Source organism: Corylus avellana, chromosome 2 (assembly GCF_965113065.1).
Source record: "Corylus avellana chromosome 2, dhCorAvel1.hap1.2, whole genome shotgun sequence".
NCBI lineage: Eukaryota > Viridiplantae > Streptophyta > Magnoliopsida > Fagales > Betulaceae > Corylus > Corylus avellana.
This window is the reverse complement of record NC_142491.1, coordinates 22,951,440-22,972,281: the sequence shown is the minus strand read 5'-3', so window position 1 is coordinate 22,972,281 and position 20,842 is coordinate 22,951,440. Positions and strand designations below refer to the sequence as shown.

The 20,842-nt window shown below is 36.3% G+C and overlaps 1 protein-coding gene across 1 annotated transcript; it reads left to right on the top strand.

The window, feature by feature from the left end:
- Positions 1-6,900: 6,900 nt before the first annotated feature.
- Positions 6,901-20,198, top strand: ATP-PRT2 (ATP phosphoribosyl transferase 2). The gene is made up of 11 exons (XM_059579028.2): positions 6,901-7,216; positions 7,311-7,370; positions 12,376-12,489; positions 13,204-13,269; positions 13,361-13,468; positions 13,595-13,678; positions 18,315-18,416; positions 18,590-18,703; positions 18,781-18,861; positions 19,053-19,172; positions 19,726-20,198. The coding sequence occupies exons 1-11, from the start codon at positions 6,998-7,000 to the stop codon at positions 19,819-19,821; spliced, it is 1,164 nt and encodes a 387-aa protein (XP_059435011.1). The 5' UTR covers positions 6,901-6,997; the 3' UTR covers positions 19,822-20,198.
- The last annotated feature ends 644 nt before the right edge of the window (positions 20,199-20,842 follow it).

Here is a 20,842-nt window from a genome sequence, read left to right as displayed (position 1 = left end):
CATAAAACTCAATGTGGGTACAATATAGCACTAAACAACCGAAAATCACTACAACCAATCACAAGAATTTGAACCCAAAATTAACAAAAAACAACACATCTGACATTTCCAAACAAAAACCCTCACCCAATGGGTCTAACCCCGTTAAACTACAATGGAAACCCTCAAAAATAAGCCCTAAAATGTTTGAACACTCACAACACACCAAACCGCCACTGAAACGCCAGAAAATGGCCCCAAATTCTGAGGAAAACCAACCAAACCGAAAGGAGTTCAACAAAGAACGACACAGGGGGAGAAAAATAAAAGGAAATTGAAGCTCTTACCTTGTGGACGCGCGATTTTCCCCCTGCTCGAAACAGAGCATACGCTGACGCCACGGTGAAACGGGAACAACTGAAGCTGTACTTTCGGGAGCGGTGGGTGGTGAAACGGCAGCTGGTATTTTGGGAGGGGGATGGGTGATTCACGCGTTCAGGAGAAGCCAAAGACATGGAGAGTGGGCTGAAGGAGTTTGAGATGCGGTCGCTTCACCCAGACGCTGAGTTCGGATGGTTTTGGGAGAAACCACTCAGAAAACGTGTAAAGACATATTCAGGGGCAAAAGTGTAAAGAACTTTTCAGAAAACGCCAAACACAGTGTCTGGGTCTCTCCCAAGGCCGTTGCCAAACGCCCCCTTAGCTACCAATTGAATATTATAAGATCATTACAATTTACAATTTATTATAAAACATGTAAGCTGAAAATTCCAATTGAAGGCTAAGCTCAGACAATGGAAATTCTTTAAGCTCACATCCTCACACAACAAGTCCATTTTTTTTTTCTTTTATTTTTAAGATCACATTCTTTACTGGATGTAGTAATGATTTGCATTCTCCAAGTTGACTATCTTTTAAGTTGCTACCAAAATTCACAAAAATCTAAAGGAAATAAAGGCACCGACTCACCTACAACAAAATTTAAAAATAAATAAATAAAAACAACACGGACTCACCAAACAACAAAATAAAATTAAAAAAAAAAAAGACAAAACAAAGAAACTTTCTAAGATTATGGAAGACTCATGTGATCACTCAGACACTCACCAAACAACAAAGTGTCGTGTCACTCACCATTCACCAACAATTAGCAAAGACAAACTTGAAACTTCGTATTAAAATAAAAAAATTGCACTGACCTGGTGCTAGCGAGGCAGACTTTTGAGTCTTTTGCTTATGCCTTTAAGCCTTTTCAAATATTTGAGAGAGAAAATGAGAGTTTTGCATAGGCTAGGCTCACAGTCACGCCGCTCACCAGTCACCACACACCAACACACGGCTTTGGCCTTTGGGCTTCACGCCTTCACTGTTTCAGTTCACCAAAAAATCATATTCAGATTTCAGAGTAGAGATAAAGAGTTGCAGTCTTGCATATATACACTGGCAGAAAAAATAAACAAGCATCTTCAATCTTCCAACTTCCAAGCTTTAATTTTTCGTCAAATGGATGATGAATCTAAGATTGTAAGAGAAATCCACGACTCAGTCATAGACTCATAGTGCACGCTTCCATTCTAGAGACAGTAGAGTAGTTTTGAAAGTGAAAGAGAGATGAGAGAAGCTGAATCACACGGAAATGTTGATTTTGTTTTTAAGAGACAAGATGTGGTTTTTATCCTGATGCCAGGCTGCCAACAGAGGTTAGTTTGATGCTTGACTCTTGATGTAATGCTACACAAAAGCTCAAAAATCCAAATCAAATTGTAGTTCTGCTAGTTAGAAATAAACTAGGGAAAGACTGTCTAGTCGTTTAGGGGCAAATAGAATGATCTAATTTTAGTTGGGGTGAAATTAAAAAAAAAAAAAAAAAATTAAAGAAGATAAAAATATTATTTTGTGGGGACAAATTTTTTAATTTAAGAGACAAATTTATAAAATATATATATTTAAGAAGAATTTTAAAAAATATGGGGGGACACTGCAACACGTCCGTCCGCCCTTGCCCACAACTCTTTGTTGCCCTACTTGCTGTCACTATACCCTTATTCTCACTCTCTTCCTCGGCGGCTTCTTTTTTCCTTGTTGCCACTACTATAGTAAACAACATTATCACTGATTCTCGACCCCTTGTTTAATGTTGTTTAGCAAGTGTCATTATTCAAATATCACTAAATGAATAGTGTCTTCTTTTTCTTTTTTCTTTTTTTTGGGTCTAAAACGATACTATTGACGTGTCACTAAAAATGATGTGCTTTTTTGTAGTGTCATTGCTAACACATCTACTAACTACAAGAGCCAAGCAAAGTTTTTATTCATTGCCAGGTCAGAAATATTTTATATGAATGAAATTCCTTATAAAAGAATTTCAACTACGGACAAACACTTGATTACAAACACATTTCACCCAACCCAAGCTATTAGGAAATTCCTGTAGCATACAAATCTGCAGAAAACAAAAACACCTACCACAAATAGCAAGCACAAAACCACTAAACCTCTTTCAACAACACAATACTTTTCAAAAACTATCTCTTTTAGAGAGAGACTCTCCTCATTCTCTCTAAAAAAGAGTAAGGCATTTCCCTCTCCTTTGTGAGGCTTTTCTTCCACCTCCAGTGGTTTTTCAAGGGAGGAGGGATGGATCTTTTCTCCTCCCTCCTCCTTTTCCCTCTTGTTTTCGTTCCCATTTGGTTTTGTTGTTTCCCCCATTGTTGACGTCTTTGTTTCCTCCAAACAACAACACTGCAACATAGTCACCACCACTGGTCAGTTGCCCCTCACCGCCACACTGATCTTCGGCCCCTTCCCACTCCACGTTGCCAGCGATCTCCCGAGTTTGTAAAGGTTCGGAGATCTGGTTTTTCCAAGGCCATATTTGTAAGCTTCTGTTAGCCCTACTCGCAGACCTTCCCCCTCCCTCCCCCCTCCCCCCGCGGGTGCTCCTAGGCCTCCCCGCTCACTATCGTTCTCCTTCATGTCACCGTCTGGCCTCCACGCGCCTGTGTGTGGCCCTCATGCGCCGGCGCGTGGATCTGACTCGCCGACGAGTGTCCTCCACACGCCGATGAATGGAGTCCTCATCCCAGCATCTAGCCTCTCGATCTCGCAGCTCCAACGCCCTCCTCAGCCGTTGCTGCTGTTTTTTTGGTGTTTTGTTGTTTTTCTATTTTATTTATGGTGTTTTTCTACAGCCTTTTTGATGTTTTGCTGCTCTCTTTGTTTTTTGTGGGTTACCGTCTCCTTGCTCAGTTGTGGTTGTTTCATTTAGCGGAGACTTTTGTAGCCGGCATTTGTTCTCACCAATTGTTCTTGTTCTGTTTTTGACAATACTCCACCTGCACCAAATGCTTGAGTGTGATTGTTGCACGTATCGCTTTGGGCTCCTAACCAAATCCTTTTGCACCTATATACCGCTTTGTGCGGCCCTTAAAGAGGCCTGAAACCTTTTTGGAATCATTGCCTACTGGTACTATTTGTATTTGTGTTTTCCTCTATATTGCCTTTTCCATTTGAGTCTTGTTATTGGGAAACCCGCCCCACTTTATTCGTTTGTTCCATTGTAACCCTTGTCCCATTATTGAATATAAAAAAAATTAAAAAAAAAAAGAAGTACTTTCCATCAACAAGTACATAGCCAAGCAAACACAACACAAAGAAACACTCTAGCCTGCAGCAAAGATCTTTCTGGGAAGACTTGAACTGTTGCATAATTATAAATTGGGAAAAATATACTTTGTCCTTCAAAGTTTCACCTCATTTTTAATTTGGCCTTCAATTTTTTAAAATTGACAATATATATACCCTAATAAAGTATTAAAAATTTAAAATGTGACTCATCTATTAAAAATTTATGTTTTATCCTACAAAAATTATTGAAAAGACCTGATTGCCCCTATATTTTTGAAAAAAAAAAAAAAACCAAAATTTTGGGGGTGGCGAGTGGGGTAGCCGAACTACCAATTTTTTTTTTTTTTTTTTTTTTTTTCATTTTGGTTTATTTAATTGGGGGCATTTTTAAAATTTTCTAAAAAACATGAGACAATTTTGGAAAGTTTAAATAAAAAAACGAACGTGAGCCATTTTCCCTCAAATTTGATGGAAATAACTAATAGAGTGGTTACATTGTGAATTTTTAATACTTTGTTAGGGTATATTATTAATTTTTAAATATTTAAGGCCAAATTAAAAATGTGATAAAACTTTGAAGAAATCAAATATATTTTTCCCTTATAAATTAACACCTGACGAAAAAGGGCACAAGCAGGAAGCTAAAAGCAAAAGAAAAAAAGAAAAAAAAAAAAAAAAAAAAGGGCCTAATTTTTAGAATGGACTGCTATGAAATATGAATTTCATTATTTTCAAATTGATGGAGTACTTATAGTTTTCTACTTCAGGTGGGAAAATTTGAAATCAATAAACAAATAAATAAAGGTTTTATAGTCTATTTTTTCAGCCGGTTAGGAGCCCGGCTATGAACAAAGTGAGATAAACAAATATATTCGAGGGCTATTAAACTCGGTCACATTAGCATAGTTGAATAAATGTGAGATAAACTGATAAAGATATGGTAATGCTAGAAACTAAATTTTTTTCTCACAACTACCTTATAATATTGACAGGATTTAGTAGTCCTGTCATGTTAGCATAGTGAGATAAATGTGTGGTGTATAACATTACTCTTTTCTAATTGTAGTGGTATTTGTAAATCATAATTCAAGGGAAAAAAGGGTAAAGAAAAAGAATTAAAAAAAAGTTAAGAGAAATGTTATATACCACACATTTACCCTACTTTTATCGTACTGACATGTTAGGTTTAGTAGCTATTTATGTTGTATAAATGTGATATATATGTATGTTGTATAGCACTACTATTTAAATTTTGCAAAAAAAATAAAATAAAATAAAATAAAAAGAGAAAAAAAGCCCAGGTAAGAAAATTTCGATTCCTTGATGGATATGGAAACCGGCTTAGGCCCTGTTTGTTTCGGCGTATAATGTTTTACATTGAAAATGTTTTCAATTGAAAATATTTTATTTTTTGCATTTGGCTCGTAAGAAAAATAAACAAGTATTTTTTATATTTTCATATAAAATGAGGAGCTAAGATAAAGAGAGAGACAAGGAATATGAGGTGTAGAAGAAGTGTGTCTGAATAGAAGGCTTTATGGGGTGAAATTGAGATCAAGTGTAATTTGCTTATCCATATAAGCAATTGTGAGAGTGTCTTGTAGGGTCCACATGCTCAGACATATATTCCGGCTTCATATGGAGTCCTCTCACAGTATACTGAAAAGTCTGAGGAATTAAAGCAGCCCAAAATAATTTACCTAAATTATTTTGGGTCTCATGAAAATTGGTGGGAAAAGTTTACATACTTTCCTCAAACTATCACTCAATTGACAATATCCCTCTCTAAACTACCAAAAATTGTCTATATTCCCCCTGTGACGAAAGTACCCTTAGTAAAGTAAAAACAAAAAATAGTAAAACTTCTAGAAAAAAACCTAAAACTAACAAAAAAAAAAAAAAAAATTCCAAGGGGTGGCCAAAATTAAAAATTAAAAAAAAATCCATTTTATAAAAAAAAATTAAAAAATATTCGATATATATATATATATATATATATATATATAATAAAAGTTGAAAAATTTCTTTTTAGACTTTTTTTTTTTAAAATAAAAATTTTCGTTTTTTAAAAAAATCGGTTTTTAAATAAAAATGTCCGTTGAAAAAATCATTTAAAAAAAATTAAAACATTTCGTTTATTTTTTTTAACTAAAAAACTGTTTTTTTTTAGTTTTCATTAAAAAAAAATTAAGAACTATTTTTGTCTTATTGATAAATCTATAATGGCATTTATATATTTTTCCTAACCTTGGGAGGGACATTGGCAATATTTTGATAGTTTAGAGGAACATTGTCACAATTAAAATTTTGGGGGGACATGGTCAATTGGATGTTAGTTTGAGGGGTACGAAATTTACCCAAAATTTGTTTAATATTAAACAAATTGTCTTAAACATGTTTTTTACATCTCCAGCAGTATTAGATATTTTACCTAGTGAAAAAGTACAATTATTTACTTTAGCTATTGTTTTTTCACCACACGTCCAACATATTATCTATTTCGTTCTCTACTTGCTTTAAAATATTATTTTTTATTATATTATTGCCAACACTTAATTAAAGGGAAAACAAACACATATATAGAAATCATTTATAAAAACAAAAATAAACACATATGAGGAATATTCATCTCACATGCATGTACTAATTCTTAAAATTAATAATATAAATAACTTTTTTTCATCTAACTGCAATTGATTTGTTTCTATCTGTGTGTTTCTATGTAATAATTTTTTTTTTCATTAAATTTTTTATCCAACTGCAATTGATTTGTTTCCATCTGTGTTTTCATGAAATAAATTTTTTCTGCATTCAATTTTTTCATCCAACTGTGTGAAGAAATTTTGTAAGTGAGAGAGATAAATTTTGTATTTGAGAGAGAGACATAACAGATGTGAAGATGTGTTCAGAAGATATAAAAGATGTTGGATGAAAAGAGGTGAAATAAAGAAACAATAAATAATATTTTATTCATCTAGTGTGTTATAGTGAATAGTTTCAAATTTCTATCAACTGTAGTAATGTAGCTATTCTAACTAATGGCAAGCTATTCTGAGCTAAAAAAGAATAATAATAACTAAATATAGCTAATATTAATCTTTTAGCTAAGTCGTGTTTTTACTATGAAAGAAAATATCATATGATTTGACGAATTTGCATGGAAGAATATATGGCGGTGGCACTGAATGACGTGGCTTCTTTTAAGGGATGAGATTAAACACAGTTGGAAATGTTCACTGGACAAAGACTACACTCAACAGGATCTGAGCAATACAGCAGAGCATATACCTAGAGCCCTTTGATTTGTTTCCAAATTAAAAAGCGGCGGCGTTTCTCTGGCTTTTCTCTTTCACTCACGCACACCGACAGAGACTCAGGGAAGTGAGCAACCATGTCCCTTTCGATGCTCTCAGCTCCAATGCCCTCTCTTCCCGTCTTCTCTTCTTCGTACATTTCAGTGAAGCGCACCGTTTGGTGCCGCGTCTCGCAGTCCCAGGTGGCGGTGGTGAATGGGCCGGTGGACGACGCCAGGGTGTTGGAGAGGAACGAGATCCGCATCGGGCTCCCCAGCAAAGGGCGAATGGCCGCCGACACGCTCGATCTTCTCAAGGTATTAATTCTTCTTTGCCTAATCATCTGTTTGGTTCCCGAGAAATGCCGGAAGATGAGTTCTAACCTTTTTTTTTTTGTGATGAATATTTTAGGATTGTCAGTTGTCTGTGAAGCAGGTGAATCCTCGGCAATATGTTGCAGAAATTCCTCAGGTGCGGCATTCTCCTAATTGTGTATAAATTGAATTGTCATCTAGCTGGTAGAGTAAAAAACGTATAGAAAGGATCTTTAGTGCATGTTTTGCTATTGTGATTTGCCAAAGGAAAATTATGTTCATGCGTGATTACATTGTGGAAACAATCTAGTGAACTTTGGATGGTTAGTCCTAATCACTAGAGGTTTTCTATGGATTATTTGTAATGGCTCTGATAGGATCCATATTCAGCTTAGTAGTTGGGCTGTTAGCCCATTTGTAAGAAGCTGTGCTAGTTTATTCTGTTACAAGTTGTTGTGTATAAAAATGGCCCAAGAATAATGTATGAAATCATCCAAATAATGGATTTGGCTTAGGTGCTGTAAGAAAACTACGGCACATATGCAACACATATGCTCAACAGTCTAGATTTAATTCCAAGTTTTTTATGAGAGAGAGAGAGAGAGAGAGAGAGAGAGAGAGAGTAAAATCAAATCTAGACTGTTGAAAAAACTACAATACATGTGCTGTAGGTTTTTAGCACATAAGCTAAATTCCCAAAAATTAGACAAATTTCCTTCTTCTTGGAGAGTGACTTCTCGAAAGAGTCAATGCTATTTTCTACTACATACATCCATTCATTCCACTTCCATTTAATTCATCTTCCATCCAATCCATTACAATTCCCATTCGAGATATGCCATAATAATTACAATTTACATCCAGTCTAAACACAATTCAAGAAGAGGAATGAATGAATGTAATTTCTTGAATTTTGTTTAGACTGGATGTAAATTGTAATTTTTATGGTGTATCTTGGATGGGAATTGTAATGGATTGGATGGAATATGAATTAAATGGAAGTGGAACGAATGAATGTATGTGGTAGAAGATAGGGGTGATTGTTTCGAGAAATCACTTTCCAAGAAGAAGAATTAGAGAAGAAGGAAATTTGTTTATTTTTCCATTTCAGTTACGCTTTGAGCAACTGAAAATGGTCTTAGCACTCTTAACTAACTCTACAACCCACTTTAACAACCCCACTATTAACTATTTTCAACTAATTGGCACGTCATTCTACAATTATAACAAAACATATTGCTACTCAGCTTTTCGAATAGACAAGTTCACCCCTACCATGTCAGTTACGCTTTGAGCATAAGAATTTATTTTTCCAACTCTAGCCTGCATCTAGACCACTCCTACCCATGGCAGCTGTGTTTTACGGTAGAGTTTTTGAAAGAGCATTTGGATTTTAGAAAATACAATGGGTAAATGATGGGATTGATTGTGTGTCAAAAGAAATGGATTTGGGAAATGAAGTATATGGCTTTGGAAAATGAAGTAGGGCAGATGCATTGTTTGAAATGGCTTTAGGAAGGAAAAGTTGAAGGACGCATGTTGTAGTGGGACTTTGGAAATGATGAATGAAAGAATTGAGTGGCAGTTGTCCTTTCAAACTCCTTTTGTCACGCCTTTCAAGCCCAACTTTTACCGAACATGTCTTCCTTACTTTCGAATATCCTCTTGAGAATACCACCATTTTTAAACCCATCAGCCACCTTTGTGTAAACCACAGGCACACGCTCCATCCCACGAGTGAATCTTTCCACAACAAACCCATCACAAGTGAATGTCTTTAGTCGTGCTTCAATGAAGTTAAGCTTGTGGTTGCACATGACCTGGGCAAGGGCATCCTTGGCCTAGAATTGGGCTGAGTCGTGGATGAGAACCCATAGTTGGTCATAGGTAACTATCTTGACCTCACAGTGTGGCTCTTTCGGAGGCAAGCACTGTGAAAGAGGACAATACTCTATGGAGATAGGTGATCGTTGAGAAGTATGGGATCCAGAGAGGGGGTTGGTGTTCAGAAGAAACTAGAGGACCTTACGGGGTGGGCCTTTGGAGGAATATTAGGAATAGTTGGGGAACTTCTCCAAATTTGTTTCCTACAAGGTTGGAAATGGATCCCGCAGTCGTTTTTGGCATAGTGTTTAGAGGAAACTAGAAGGCCCTATGAGGTGGGCCCTTGGAGGAATATTAGGAACAGTTGGGGAACTTCTCCAACTTTGTCTCCTACAAGGTTGGAAATGGATCCCGTAGTCATTTTTGGCATATGTTTAGTGTGTAGAAATGGCTCTCAAGTTGTCATTCCCTGAACTTTATCCTATAGCTTGTGACAAAGATGCCTTAGTGTCGGATTACTTGGGCTACTCCGACAATTATATCCATTGGAATTGGATTTTCATCAGGGTAGTTTAGGATTGGGAGTTGGAGTCCCTACACTTGTTTCTCAACCTATTGTACTCTTCAAAAACCTATCTGAGGGAGCTGGACAAAATGTTGTGGACCCCAACATGCAATCAAGGTTTTGAAGTGAAGAGCTACTATAATTCTTTATTTCCTGGAGAGCCTTATTTATTCCCATGTAAAAGTATTTGGAAGGTTAAGGCCCCACCCCGCATTGCTTTTTTAACTTTGACAACAGCTTGGGGTAAGATCCTTATGATTGATTATCTGAGAAGATGGGGGTCTCACTCTAATTAATTGGTGTTGCCTTTGCAAAAAGAACAAGGAGACTGTAAATCACCCCTAACATTGTGAGTTTATGTCCGATCTTTGTCACCTGGTTCTAAATTTATTCGGAGTCTCATGGGTCATGTTTAGAAATATTCTAGAGCTGTTACATTATTGGAAGACTCAAGAAAGGGGACATTCCAACGAAGTCATCTAGAAAGTCATTCATGCACTATTAATGTGGAGCATTTGAAGAGAAAGAAACCAGTGTCTATTTGAGGACCGATTCTAATGCGCTTTGTTTAAAATCCTCCTTGAATTCTCACTTAGATTGGGTTGTAGCTTTTGTTCCTAAATTTTCCTCCTCGAATCTTGTGGATCTTGTTCACTTTTTAGACTTCATACACCATTAGGGATGTTTTCACTTGTATATTTTTCGTGTACAAGGGCTTTGCCTTTATTTTTAATAAATTATTGTTCATAATAAAAAAAGACACTTCGAAGTTTGGCACTACTTTGAGTGTGGAGGTTGAGGTGAAGGGAATTTTCTCGTCATTGGAGGTCTCCCCGCCTCGCCTCCTCGCCAGCAAGTCCGCGGCGCCGAAGGTGTAAGACACCATGCTGTCCCTCGTGGTGGCGTTGGCCCACAAGATCCAATCCAAACCTATCAGACCCATCAACTAGTTTCAACGGAGCAACTCGAAGCTTCTCGACTTTCCTCAAAACCTTTATGAAAACCTCAGTCACAATATGAACCTTCCCTTCTCGAAGACCTGTCAAGTCCTTCCCAAGAATATGATTCATACTCAGCCACTTCCATCTTTAGCCACAATACAAGGATCTAAGTCTTCTTTCCCTGGTTTGTGACTCTTATTCCTTCCCACAGTCCCCATTACATTTGCAAAATTAAAAGGTAAGAGTTCTTCCACAATACTTGCAATTTCATGCCTTTGATACTAATTGTAACGGGTTCTTGAATTCTGGTTGTAAAGTATGGAAAAGATTGTAATTTTTGTAGTTGTTCCAGAATTGTGATAGTGAATTTGATGTATGGATGATGATGAAGGTATTGAATGTGGTAATTATAATGGGTTTGACTATATAGAATTGGATATGCGTAACACCCCACCCCATTAACACATAATATTGTCCGCTTTTGGTTCCCCCGAACCAGACTTCCTAGGAGGTCACTTATCCTGGTACTACTCTCGCATAAGCTCATGTAATTGCGGAGTTTTGATGGGATCATTGCCATCATGACTTTAAAACGCGTTGTTGTCATTGAGGGTGTAAAGTATACATATAAGCACATCTCCATCTCTATACGCAGGCGATGTGGGATGTCACAATCACCCCCTCTTAGGACCCAGTGTCCCCGCTAGCGACCCTCATGGGATTAGCCCATTCTTGGCGTCCCAACGAGTGCCCACTAGCGACCTTCATGGGCTTGTGCACACTTCTCCCAACTTAGGCTGGGTAATGGCTCTGATACTATTTGTAACACCTCATTCCATTAACACACAATATTGTCTGCTTTTGGCTTCCTTGAACCAGACTTCTCAGGAAGTCACACATCCTGGTACTATTCTCACATAAGCTCGCTTAACTACAGAGTTCTGGTGGGATTATTACCATCACGGCTTTAAAACGCGTTGTTGTCATTAATGGTGTAAAGTATACATATAAGCACGCACATCTCTATCACCATACCCAGGCGATGAGGGACATCACAATACGGTTCCTCGATTGAATCATGTTTTTATTCTTGATTTTGTTTTTCAATGAATTTCACTTGTTCTTGTTGTTCCCCAGGCACTTCGACAAGTTCTTGGCTCTCAATCTCTACAATCTCAATTAGATTGTTCAATTGACTCAAAATCTCGCTTAAGCCCTCCAAAATACTGGCTTGAGATTCCAAAATACTTGCCTGAGCATTTACTAAAGTCTTCATACTTTCTGCAATCTGGCTCATTTGTAGAGCCAACTTATTTTATATCTTTGGTGTTTTTTGTTGCCATTCCATTGTAGGATCTAAGTGCTCTGATACCAAATGTAGTGAGCTTCTTGAATTGTGTTTAGTCTGAATGTAAATTGTAATTTGTATGATATGTTTTGAATGGGAATTGGAATTGGATCGAAGATGAATTAAATGGAAGTGGAATGAATGAATGTATGTTAGTAGAAGATAGGGTTGACTGTTTCGAGAAGTCGCTCCCAAGAAGAAGGAAATTTGTTTATTTTTTGGATGATTTCATACATCATTCTTGGGCCGTTGTTATACGTGTTACAACTACTTCTAACAACTTGTAACAGAATAACTCCCCCAACTTATTAGAAATGGGCTAACAACCCAATTACCCAAACCCAACTACTAAGCTGATTATATGGATCCTATCAAACCCATTGCATTGTTCCTTTCGTTTGTCTTAATATATCACACTTTATCTGGTTACTCATAAAGGCATGTTTCTGTAGCCAAAATGCTTATATGTTAATGTCTTTTGCAGCTCTCCAATGCGGAAGTTTGGTTTCAGCGGCCAAAAGACATAGTACGGAAATTGTTATCTGGGGATCTAGATCTTGGTTTTGTGGGTTTGGATACAGTCAGTGAATATGGTCAGGTAAGCATTAAGGTATCTGGTGTATTATTTCGTGTAGCAGGACGTCTCATTGATATTTTAATACCTAATTAATTGGGTCCCTAGGGCTAGAGAAAATGTTTAGGCCTATAATTCATAAAATAAAAACCTAATTGCCTTCCCATCTCTGCCAAACGACTAATTTTACAAAGTAGTATTTTCAAAGCCATAAATTTGAAAGAATGCTTTAAAGTGAAAATGCCCCTAGAATGTGCACAAGTATTTGTTTTATAAAAACATTGAGCTTAAGGCTTGTAATGAATGTTTTACACTGACCTAGTTTATGAGATATTCAGAATAAATTATCTAGAAATCATTAAGGTTAGATAATTTATAGAGTAATCTACTATCCCCACTAATTTAGATACTGAAGCATGACTCAGGAACCACAGGAATATTTACAAAGAGCAGGATTTTCTCTCTTTTAAACACACACAGATGCACCCATTGAAAATTGGCAGAGTGCTTCCATACGCCAAAACAAACGGTTTTTTTTTTTGATAAGTAATGAAACAATCTCATAAAAAAGTATACGGTCCCATACTTTTCTTGAAGGGGAGAATTGCAATTAGCATATCATATATACTTTGGGTTATGGAGTCATTGTGGAATTAACTATCAATTGTGTATGTTTTTGTATCAAGAATTGGTATATGGAAATGCATTACCAGTAGACTTATTTATTACTTCTGTCAGGATAATGAAGATCTTATTCTTGTTCATGATGCTCTTGAGTATGGGGACTGCCGTTTATCCCTTGCAGTAAGTCATTCTAGCAAGTAGTCAACTGAAGCATGGTGCTCATCTCATAGAGTTTTCTTTTGATACCTTAGTATATCCTTTGTTCTTTCAGATTCCCAAATATGGGATTTTTGAGAACATTAATTCTCTAAAAGAGCTAGCACAAATGCCTCAGTGGACTTATGAGAAGCCTCTTCGAGTCGCCACTGGATTCAACTATGTATGTTCTGTGTTTCATTTTGTTATATTTTATCATTGCTTATTATTTTTGGAGAGATTTTCTTCTGTAAGCTTCTAGGCAGATGGTTCTTTATTGATTTTGGTTTTGATTTCTTCTTCTGCACAGCTAGGTCCTAAATTTATGAGAGAAAATGGACTAAAGCACGTGACTTTTTCAACTGCTGATGGAGCACTGGAGGCAGCTCCTGCTGTAAGAAATTGTTTTTTGGCTGTATAATTAGGAGATTTTCTTTCTTCTTCTTCTTGTCTCTTTTTCCTCATTCTATAAGCAAATTATTGTCTGCTTTGTTAGATAGTTTCAGTCACTCAAACATCAGCAAACTGAATGTTACTCTCAGGGAAGGGATGAATTTCTGCTGATTCAGAATATTGATGATGCTGCTAGTCAATTTAGTAGTTATTGACATTCTTAATAATAATAATAATAATAATAATATTATTATTTAATAAAACATGATTATTACTTATCAAAAAAAATATTATTTTTTTTTTCCTTTCAAGCTAGTCTGTATATTTTATATATCTGCTTTATTTTTCTTCTCTAATATTATTATTATTATTATTTTTTAATAAAACATGATTATTACTTATCAAAAAAAATATTAATTTTTTTTTTCCTTTCAAGCTAGGCTGTATATTTTATATATCTGCTTATTTTTTCTTCTCTAATATTTTGCGAGTATAGTGCTTAAATTGTGTTGGATATCATTTGATTGGCTATTCTATATGCATGATTAGGGCTACCTCTAATTGTTTTTTTCTTTTCTTCCGTTGATTAGAAATATGATTTTTATATGAAAGACGACAAGAAATGCATGTATAAAGAAGATATTGTTCAGGGGTAGGAGGGTTGGTCTGGTCACAAAAAGGCTTAGAAAGAATTTGAGACAGAGTGAAGAAGAATTGGATGGAAACACAAGCAAAATAGAAATAGAAGTAAAATGCTAGGCACTGAAAACATAACTAAGCGACCACATATTCTTGGTGTCTTTTCTTCTCTTACTAAGGGAAAAGGGAAAAAAGAAAAGTTGTAAGTGAACTAATTCAGTTTCATGGGACTTTCAAAATGCACAATTTATGTGTGCCATGTAATTGTGGTTCTTAAAAAAGTTTATCAGCAAGTCATGGGTATAGGATGGTTGGAGCTTCTTCCAATATAGTATGAATGCATCAGTAACTGAATTGTAATATTTGATAATTAAGATATTTGATATATAAGAATGGTTTAAGAATTTTTTTCATGCTACAATGTAGAAGATGGGGAGGAGTTGTCTATTTTTTTAGTTTTCCATTGTCTATTGTATTATTTTTATTTTTATAAGTAATTGAAATATCATTAAAAGCGAAAAACATTATTCAAGTACATTAGATTCAGAGAAACACCTAGTTAGAAAAGGAAATCATGAAAATTAAGCACCAAAGGAGCTACAAACGCAGCTGTCAAAATATAAAGAGTATCAAAGAAAAAGCACCTAAGCTCTACTATCGACCTCTCACGGTCCTCAAAACTTTGATAATTTCCTTCAATCCAAAGACATCACAAAAGGCAAGAATGCATCATCTTCCACACCAACAGTACTCTGAGTGCTACCACCAATCCACCAACAAACAAACAAGCCAACGACTCGGCATCATCCAAGACTGCCTAAAATGACTGAAAAAAACATTTCATAAAGGCACAAGCAAGCTCACAACGGAGGAGAAGATGGTCCATGGATTCCCCATTCCTTTTGCACCTACAACACCTATTGATCATAATGACATGTCGCTTCCTAAGGTTGTTTATGGTAAGAATCTTCCCTAGGGCCCTAGACCAAGCAAAAAAGGCCGCTCTCAAAGAAACCTTAGTCTACGAAGTACTCTTTCAAGGGAAATAAGTGCCATCATTACCAGCAAAGACACAAAGCTAACAATGAACAACCCTTTTTTGGAGGGGCCCACCAAAGCTTGTCTTTACCTTCCGTCTAACTAACAAAATACAACAAATTGAAAAATGAGATAAGGACATCCACCTACTAATCATGAGCCGCTCTAGCAAAGCTTAAGTTCTATTGATTGGAGTCACCAGAAAACTTCAAGTGAGCCACTACAAAAGTATCCTTCGCGCAAGTAATACCATATAAATTTGGAAAGACTCTCTTTAGGGCTTTGTCCTCACACCACAGATCATGCCAGAATCTAACCTTGGCGCTATCTCCCACCTCAAACTTGGTATGACTTGAAAACTTCCCCCAATCCCTCCTTATATTCTTCCATGCCCCTGCCCCATACTACTCAAGAGGCTCAATAGAACACCACCCACCCCACAAACTGCCAAATTTAGAGTTCACCACAACTCTCCACCAAAGCCTCTCTCTCATGCACATAGCAGCAAAGCCATTATCCGAAGAGAGCATGATTGAATTTCAACAAGTTCTGAACCCTCAACCCTCCCTTAGAGATTGGAGAACAAGCATTGGACCAGTTTACCGATGAAATTTGAATTCTTCGCTTAGCCCGCCCCATAAGAAATCTTGATAAAGTTTTTCTATGCAGTTTGCAACTCTCGCACAGTGAGGGAAAAGGGACATGAAATATGTAGGCAAATTGGAGAGAGTTCTCATCATAAGGGTAATCCTACCACCCTTAGACAAGTATATATTTTTCCAACTAGCCAACTGACGCTCTATCTTTTCAATAACACCATCTCAAATAGACCTGGCCTTATAGGAGGCCCCCAACGAAAGATCAAGATTCTTCAAAGGTAAAGAAGAAACCCCGCAACTCAGAATGCCAACCAATCCATCCACATTGTCAACGTTACCCGCAAGAACCAATTCTGACTTAGCCAAATTAATATTCAAGCGAGAGACAACTTTTTATTTTTTGGGTAAGTAATAACCAGTCTTATTAAAAAGCGTAAGCCAAAGTATACGGGGAGTATACACCAAGGATCACTTAATTAGAAAGGGAAAAACGAATAAGAAAATTATCAAAGCTAATCGACAACGGGCACACATACGCTATTGTCCAAAGATACAAAGTATGAAAATAAGAGGATAAAATGTCCTCCGAGGACCTCTCCAAGTCCTCAAAGCTCCTATTATTCCTCTCCTTCCATAAACACCAAAAAAGGCAAGTAGGCACCATCTTCCAAACCACAGCACTCCCTCTTAAAGCATAAAAATAAAGCATGCAAATAGGAAGGTGGTTAGGCTTAGCCCCACAACAAAACCAAAGTATCACTGCAACCAATATATGTGAAATGTTAACCTCATCTGAATGCCTAAATCCTTCAGAAAAGGCTGAGAAAAATCCCCATTAATAGTTGCAGAATGCATTCTACTTGAGGTTTCCATAACAATAACAAAGAGAAAATGCGACAAAGGATCTCTTTGTCTCAAACTACGTGAGCTACTAAAGAAACCAGACAGATTGCCATTCACCAAAACCGAAAAGTGGTCTGAAAAAATACAATGCGCTGTCCAAGAGCGCCATTTCTTCTCGAAACTACACCTCCTCAACAAGTAAAGTAAGAGTCTCAATTGACATGGTCATAATCCTTCTCAATATCTAGTTTGCAAATCACCCTTGGCTCATTAGATCTGATTCCACTATCTAGGCATTCTTTTGCAATGAGAACAAAATCAAGGATTTGCCTACCTTGAACAAAAGCATTATGGGGCTTTAAAATAATCTTCTTCACAACCCTTCTCAACCTATTGGCAAGGACTTTGGCAATAATCTTATAAACTTCACTTACAAGACTAATAAGCCGGAAGTCCTGAAGATCAATAGCTTCGGATTTCGTCGGAATGAGAGCAATGAAGGTGGCATTAAAACTTTTTTCAAACTTACAACTAGTATGAAAATCATGGAGTAGCCCCATAATGTATGCCTTGATCACATCCAAGCAAGTTTGAAAAAAAGCCACAGAAAAACCATCAAACCCAGGCGCCTTATCACTATTTATACCTTTCACCACCTCAAGAATCTTACTCTCCTCAAACGAACTCTCTAACCAAGAAGCTTGTATATCTTGTATATTTCATGATATATGTATGCTTCTCCTTGTATATCTTCCCTTTAAAAAAAAGTGTTAAACATTTATGGCAAGCATTTGTCATAGGTAGTCCATTTTTTACGATATTATTGATCGCTGTGTTTAATTGGAGGCCTCTAGAAAGTGTTTTTTTAGCAACTTTCCAACTTATTTCACTCAGTGAGATTAAACATGAAAAGAAATTGGGTGATTATAGAAGAAATCAATTCTCTCTGGTCCCCCTCTACTTCTTTACCCTCATTCTTTTGCCTTTGTTTTTTTAGGTTAGGACCAACCTTAGTGGTAATCCTCACTAAATTCTTGCTAAATTGGTCCAAAACTAAAAACCTTGAACGCTTCAACAAGCTATGGACAAGAAATGGCATGCACTCTCATATGTTTTTCAATTTATTTTTGGTCCATCTACTATCACGTTCTAGTATTTTTGTACTTAGATTAAACACTTACGTTGTCTTATTGTCAGAATTATCGTGGCATAGAGGTAGGCAATGGCTTTGAGAGGAAGTTTTGGTTCTTATTGTAGATCAATTTATAGTATGAGTAAGCAATGTTTAGTTACTTATCTTCCTAACGCTTGCTTTAAGATCTTCATGTTTTGGATAATATTGTTGCTTGTTGTAAAAGAAAAATATGTTTTGGATAATGGTTTTATTAAGTGTAGCTATCTGGGTAATAAATACATGCTATAAACAATGTTTATAACAATGTTTATAAATACATGAGTAAACAATGTTTATAACCACATGATATTTATGTAGACTATTTGTCTTTTCTGTTAATTTAGATGGGGATAGCTGATGCTATTTTGGACCTTGTGAGTAGTGGAACAACACTCAGAGAAAACAACTTGAAAGAAATAGAAGGCGGAATATTGTTGGAAAGCCAGGTAAGCTATCGTGGGCTGTGGATGACTTTTCCAAGCATGTTATAGTTTCCAGAATGCTATTAAGAGTCTCAATTCTTCAAAAAAAAAAAAAAAAAAAGAGTCTCAAGGCGGCTGGTTTTACATTCTGTCTTTATAAAATCTTGTCTTACCTAAAAGGTTCAAATATCCTTCAGGCTGTTCTTGTTGCAAGCAGGAAATCATTGATTGAGCGGAAAGGCACATTGGACATGACACATGAGATTCTTGAGAGATTGGAGGCGCATTTGAGGGCAATTGGTCAATTCACGGTATGCCATGTTTCTTAAGCTGGGGTGGTTTTCTATTTATCTTCAGCTTTCTATTGTTTACACACTTCCATTGGCAGGTTACTGCAAACATGAGGGGAAGTAGTGCGGAGGAAGTGGCTGAGAGAATACTGAGTCAGCCATCATTATCTGGACTGCAGGTATGATTTGGGATGAAATCACTTTTCTTCCCCCAAGTAGCTTTCCCACTCGGTGTTCATTATTTTATTTGTACCAGTGAAACATAAATCATGATTGGGATCTGTATTCATGAAGAGATTGTTTTTCATGCTTGTATGCTAACCTTTTTGAATGTCAAGAGCTCCTCTAAATCCTTCGTTTGCATGTACAGGGACCCACTGTAAGTCCAGTATTTTGTAAAAGTGATGGGAGGGTAGCTGCAGATTACTATGCCATCGTCATATGTGTACCCAAAAAGGCACTCTACAAGTCTGTACAACAGTTGAGAGCGGTGAGTCATTACTATATGTGATAATTATTTGCAATGTAAAAGGAAACCTGGATTTCCCATCTCTTTTTCCAATATCACATGGTGACTGGTAGGCTGGTAGCTATGTTGGGTAGCACATATGCATGCCTGGCACTGTCACTGGCATCAAAGCTCTTTCATAATTTACTTTCATGACATGGACAAGGATCTTCTCCATTTTATTTGAAATTGATGGTATTCATTTTATAGTCAAAATTTAAAGTTGATGCATCTAATAGTGTACATGATATCAATGTTGGTACGTCTTTTAAAAAGTTTAAATAATGTGATCATGTCAACCGTTAGATGTACCAACTTTAAATCCTAGTCATGAAATGGATTGCCTTCCTTACCATTACATGTACCAACACGGAAAGGCAACCCAAATATTTACTTTCTATTTCGCTTGCCTTGCCGTGTGTCATTATCCCATTGAGGTATTTCTGGCTAGTTCCACCCTGAGTTGATTGGTTGAGTTTCCCCAACCAGGTATCCTCCTGTGAACTTATTAATTGCTTGGATATTGGTTATGCAGATTGGAGGAAGTGGAGTTCTCATTTCTCCTTTGACCTATATTTTTGATGAAGAGACTCCAAGATGGCGCGAGCTTCTATCAAAACTCGGGCTCTAGTCTCATGCAGTCGATGCCTCATGCAGCTTGTTGCAGTTCTGTATTATTATTGATGAAAAATTGGACAAAAAAAAGTGAATGGAAAAGCATCACTCTCCCGCTTTTCCAAAATGCAATATGTAGCTCAAAACTTTGTAAAATTCACTTGTGAAAATCTCTTTTTAGTTTTAAAGAGGCATTTGACCTCAAAAAAGTCTACCAAATGGCTACTTAGTATATCAATAATCATTGTGATAATGCTGTAATGTGTAGGTTTCTTTAGCATAGTAGGAGCTCAAATATTTCATTTTTTGTTTTGGAGTCTTTGTTTTTGCAATGGCAGTCGAGTTGGTACACTGCCAAATAAGTGGAAAATTTTCAAGATTCTATTGCTCAAATTGATGGGGATCTATTGGCTTTCCTAGTTTTGTAAATGCTATCAGTTTTCCCTATCATCTTTAGAGCCATTGCCATGCATGGTTCAAGTGCCTACTCTTTACCCCCCCACCTTTTTTTCCCCAGAAATATACTTATTTTTGTTGTCACGCTTGTTGAATATGAAAAAATGGTGCCTGAAAAAATATTGACTATTTAATTACTTCATCAAATGAACATTTCAGTAAAGCTAGAAAAATCAATGTTGAAGTTAGGATTTTTTTCTCAATAGGCGAGAATTCCAAATGATTATGTATGGGTTGATATTGTCTTTCACGAAAAAAGTTGTCATCTCAAATCAATAAATCTTTACAATTGCCATTCATAAGTTTTCAAATTTTGGAAGGGTTATATGCTCATCTCCTTATCAATCCATAATTGATTAAAAAAATAATAAATTAATTTAATCTTAACACTATTGGTAAAATATGAATTGATACGCCCTAAAGATTCCATTTAAATACTCCGAAGAAAATTAATTAATTTTAATTAAAACTAAATAAATCATGAGAGAAAAATCTTAAACTGCTCTAATATTCGAAGTAAATGGACTACTCAATAGATGTTAAATGTGCTAGCTTTATTGTTAAACAATTAAAAAGTATGA

Excerpts from the sequence above, each read along its gene's own strand:
- ATP-PRT2 (XM_059579028.2), top strand. The coding sequence starts at position 6,998 with ATGTCCCTTTCGATGCTCTCAGCTCCAATGCCCTCTCTTCCCGTCTTC. Across the intron at positions 7,371-12,375 it reads ATGTTGCAGAAATTCCTCAG|CTCTCCAATGCGGAAGTTTG; the intron begins GTGCGGCATTCT and ends TGTCTTTTGCAG. Across the intron at positions 13,679-18,314 it reads CACTGGAGGCAGCTCCTGCT|ATGGGGATAGCTGATGCTAT; the intron begins GTAAGAAATTGT and ends CTGTTAATTTAG.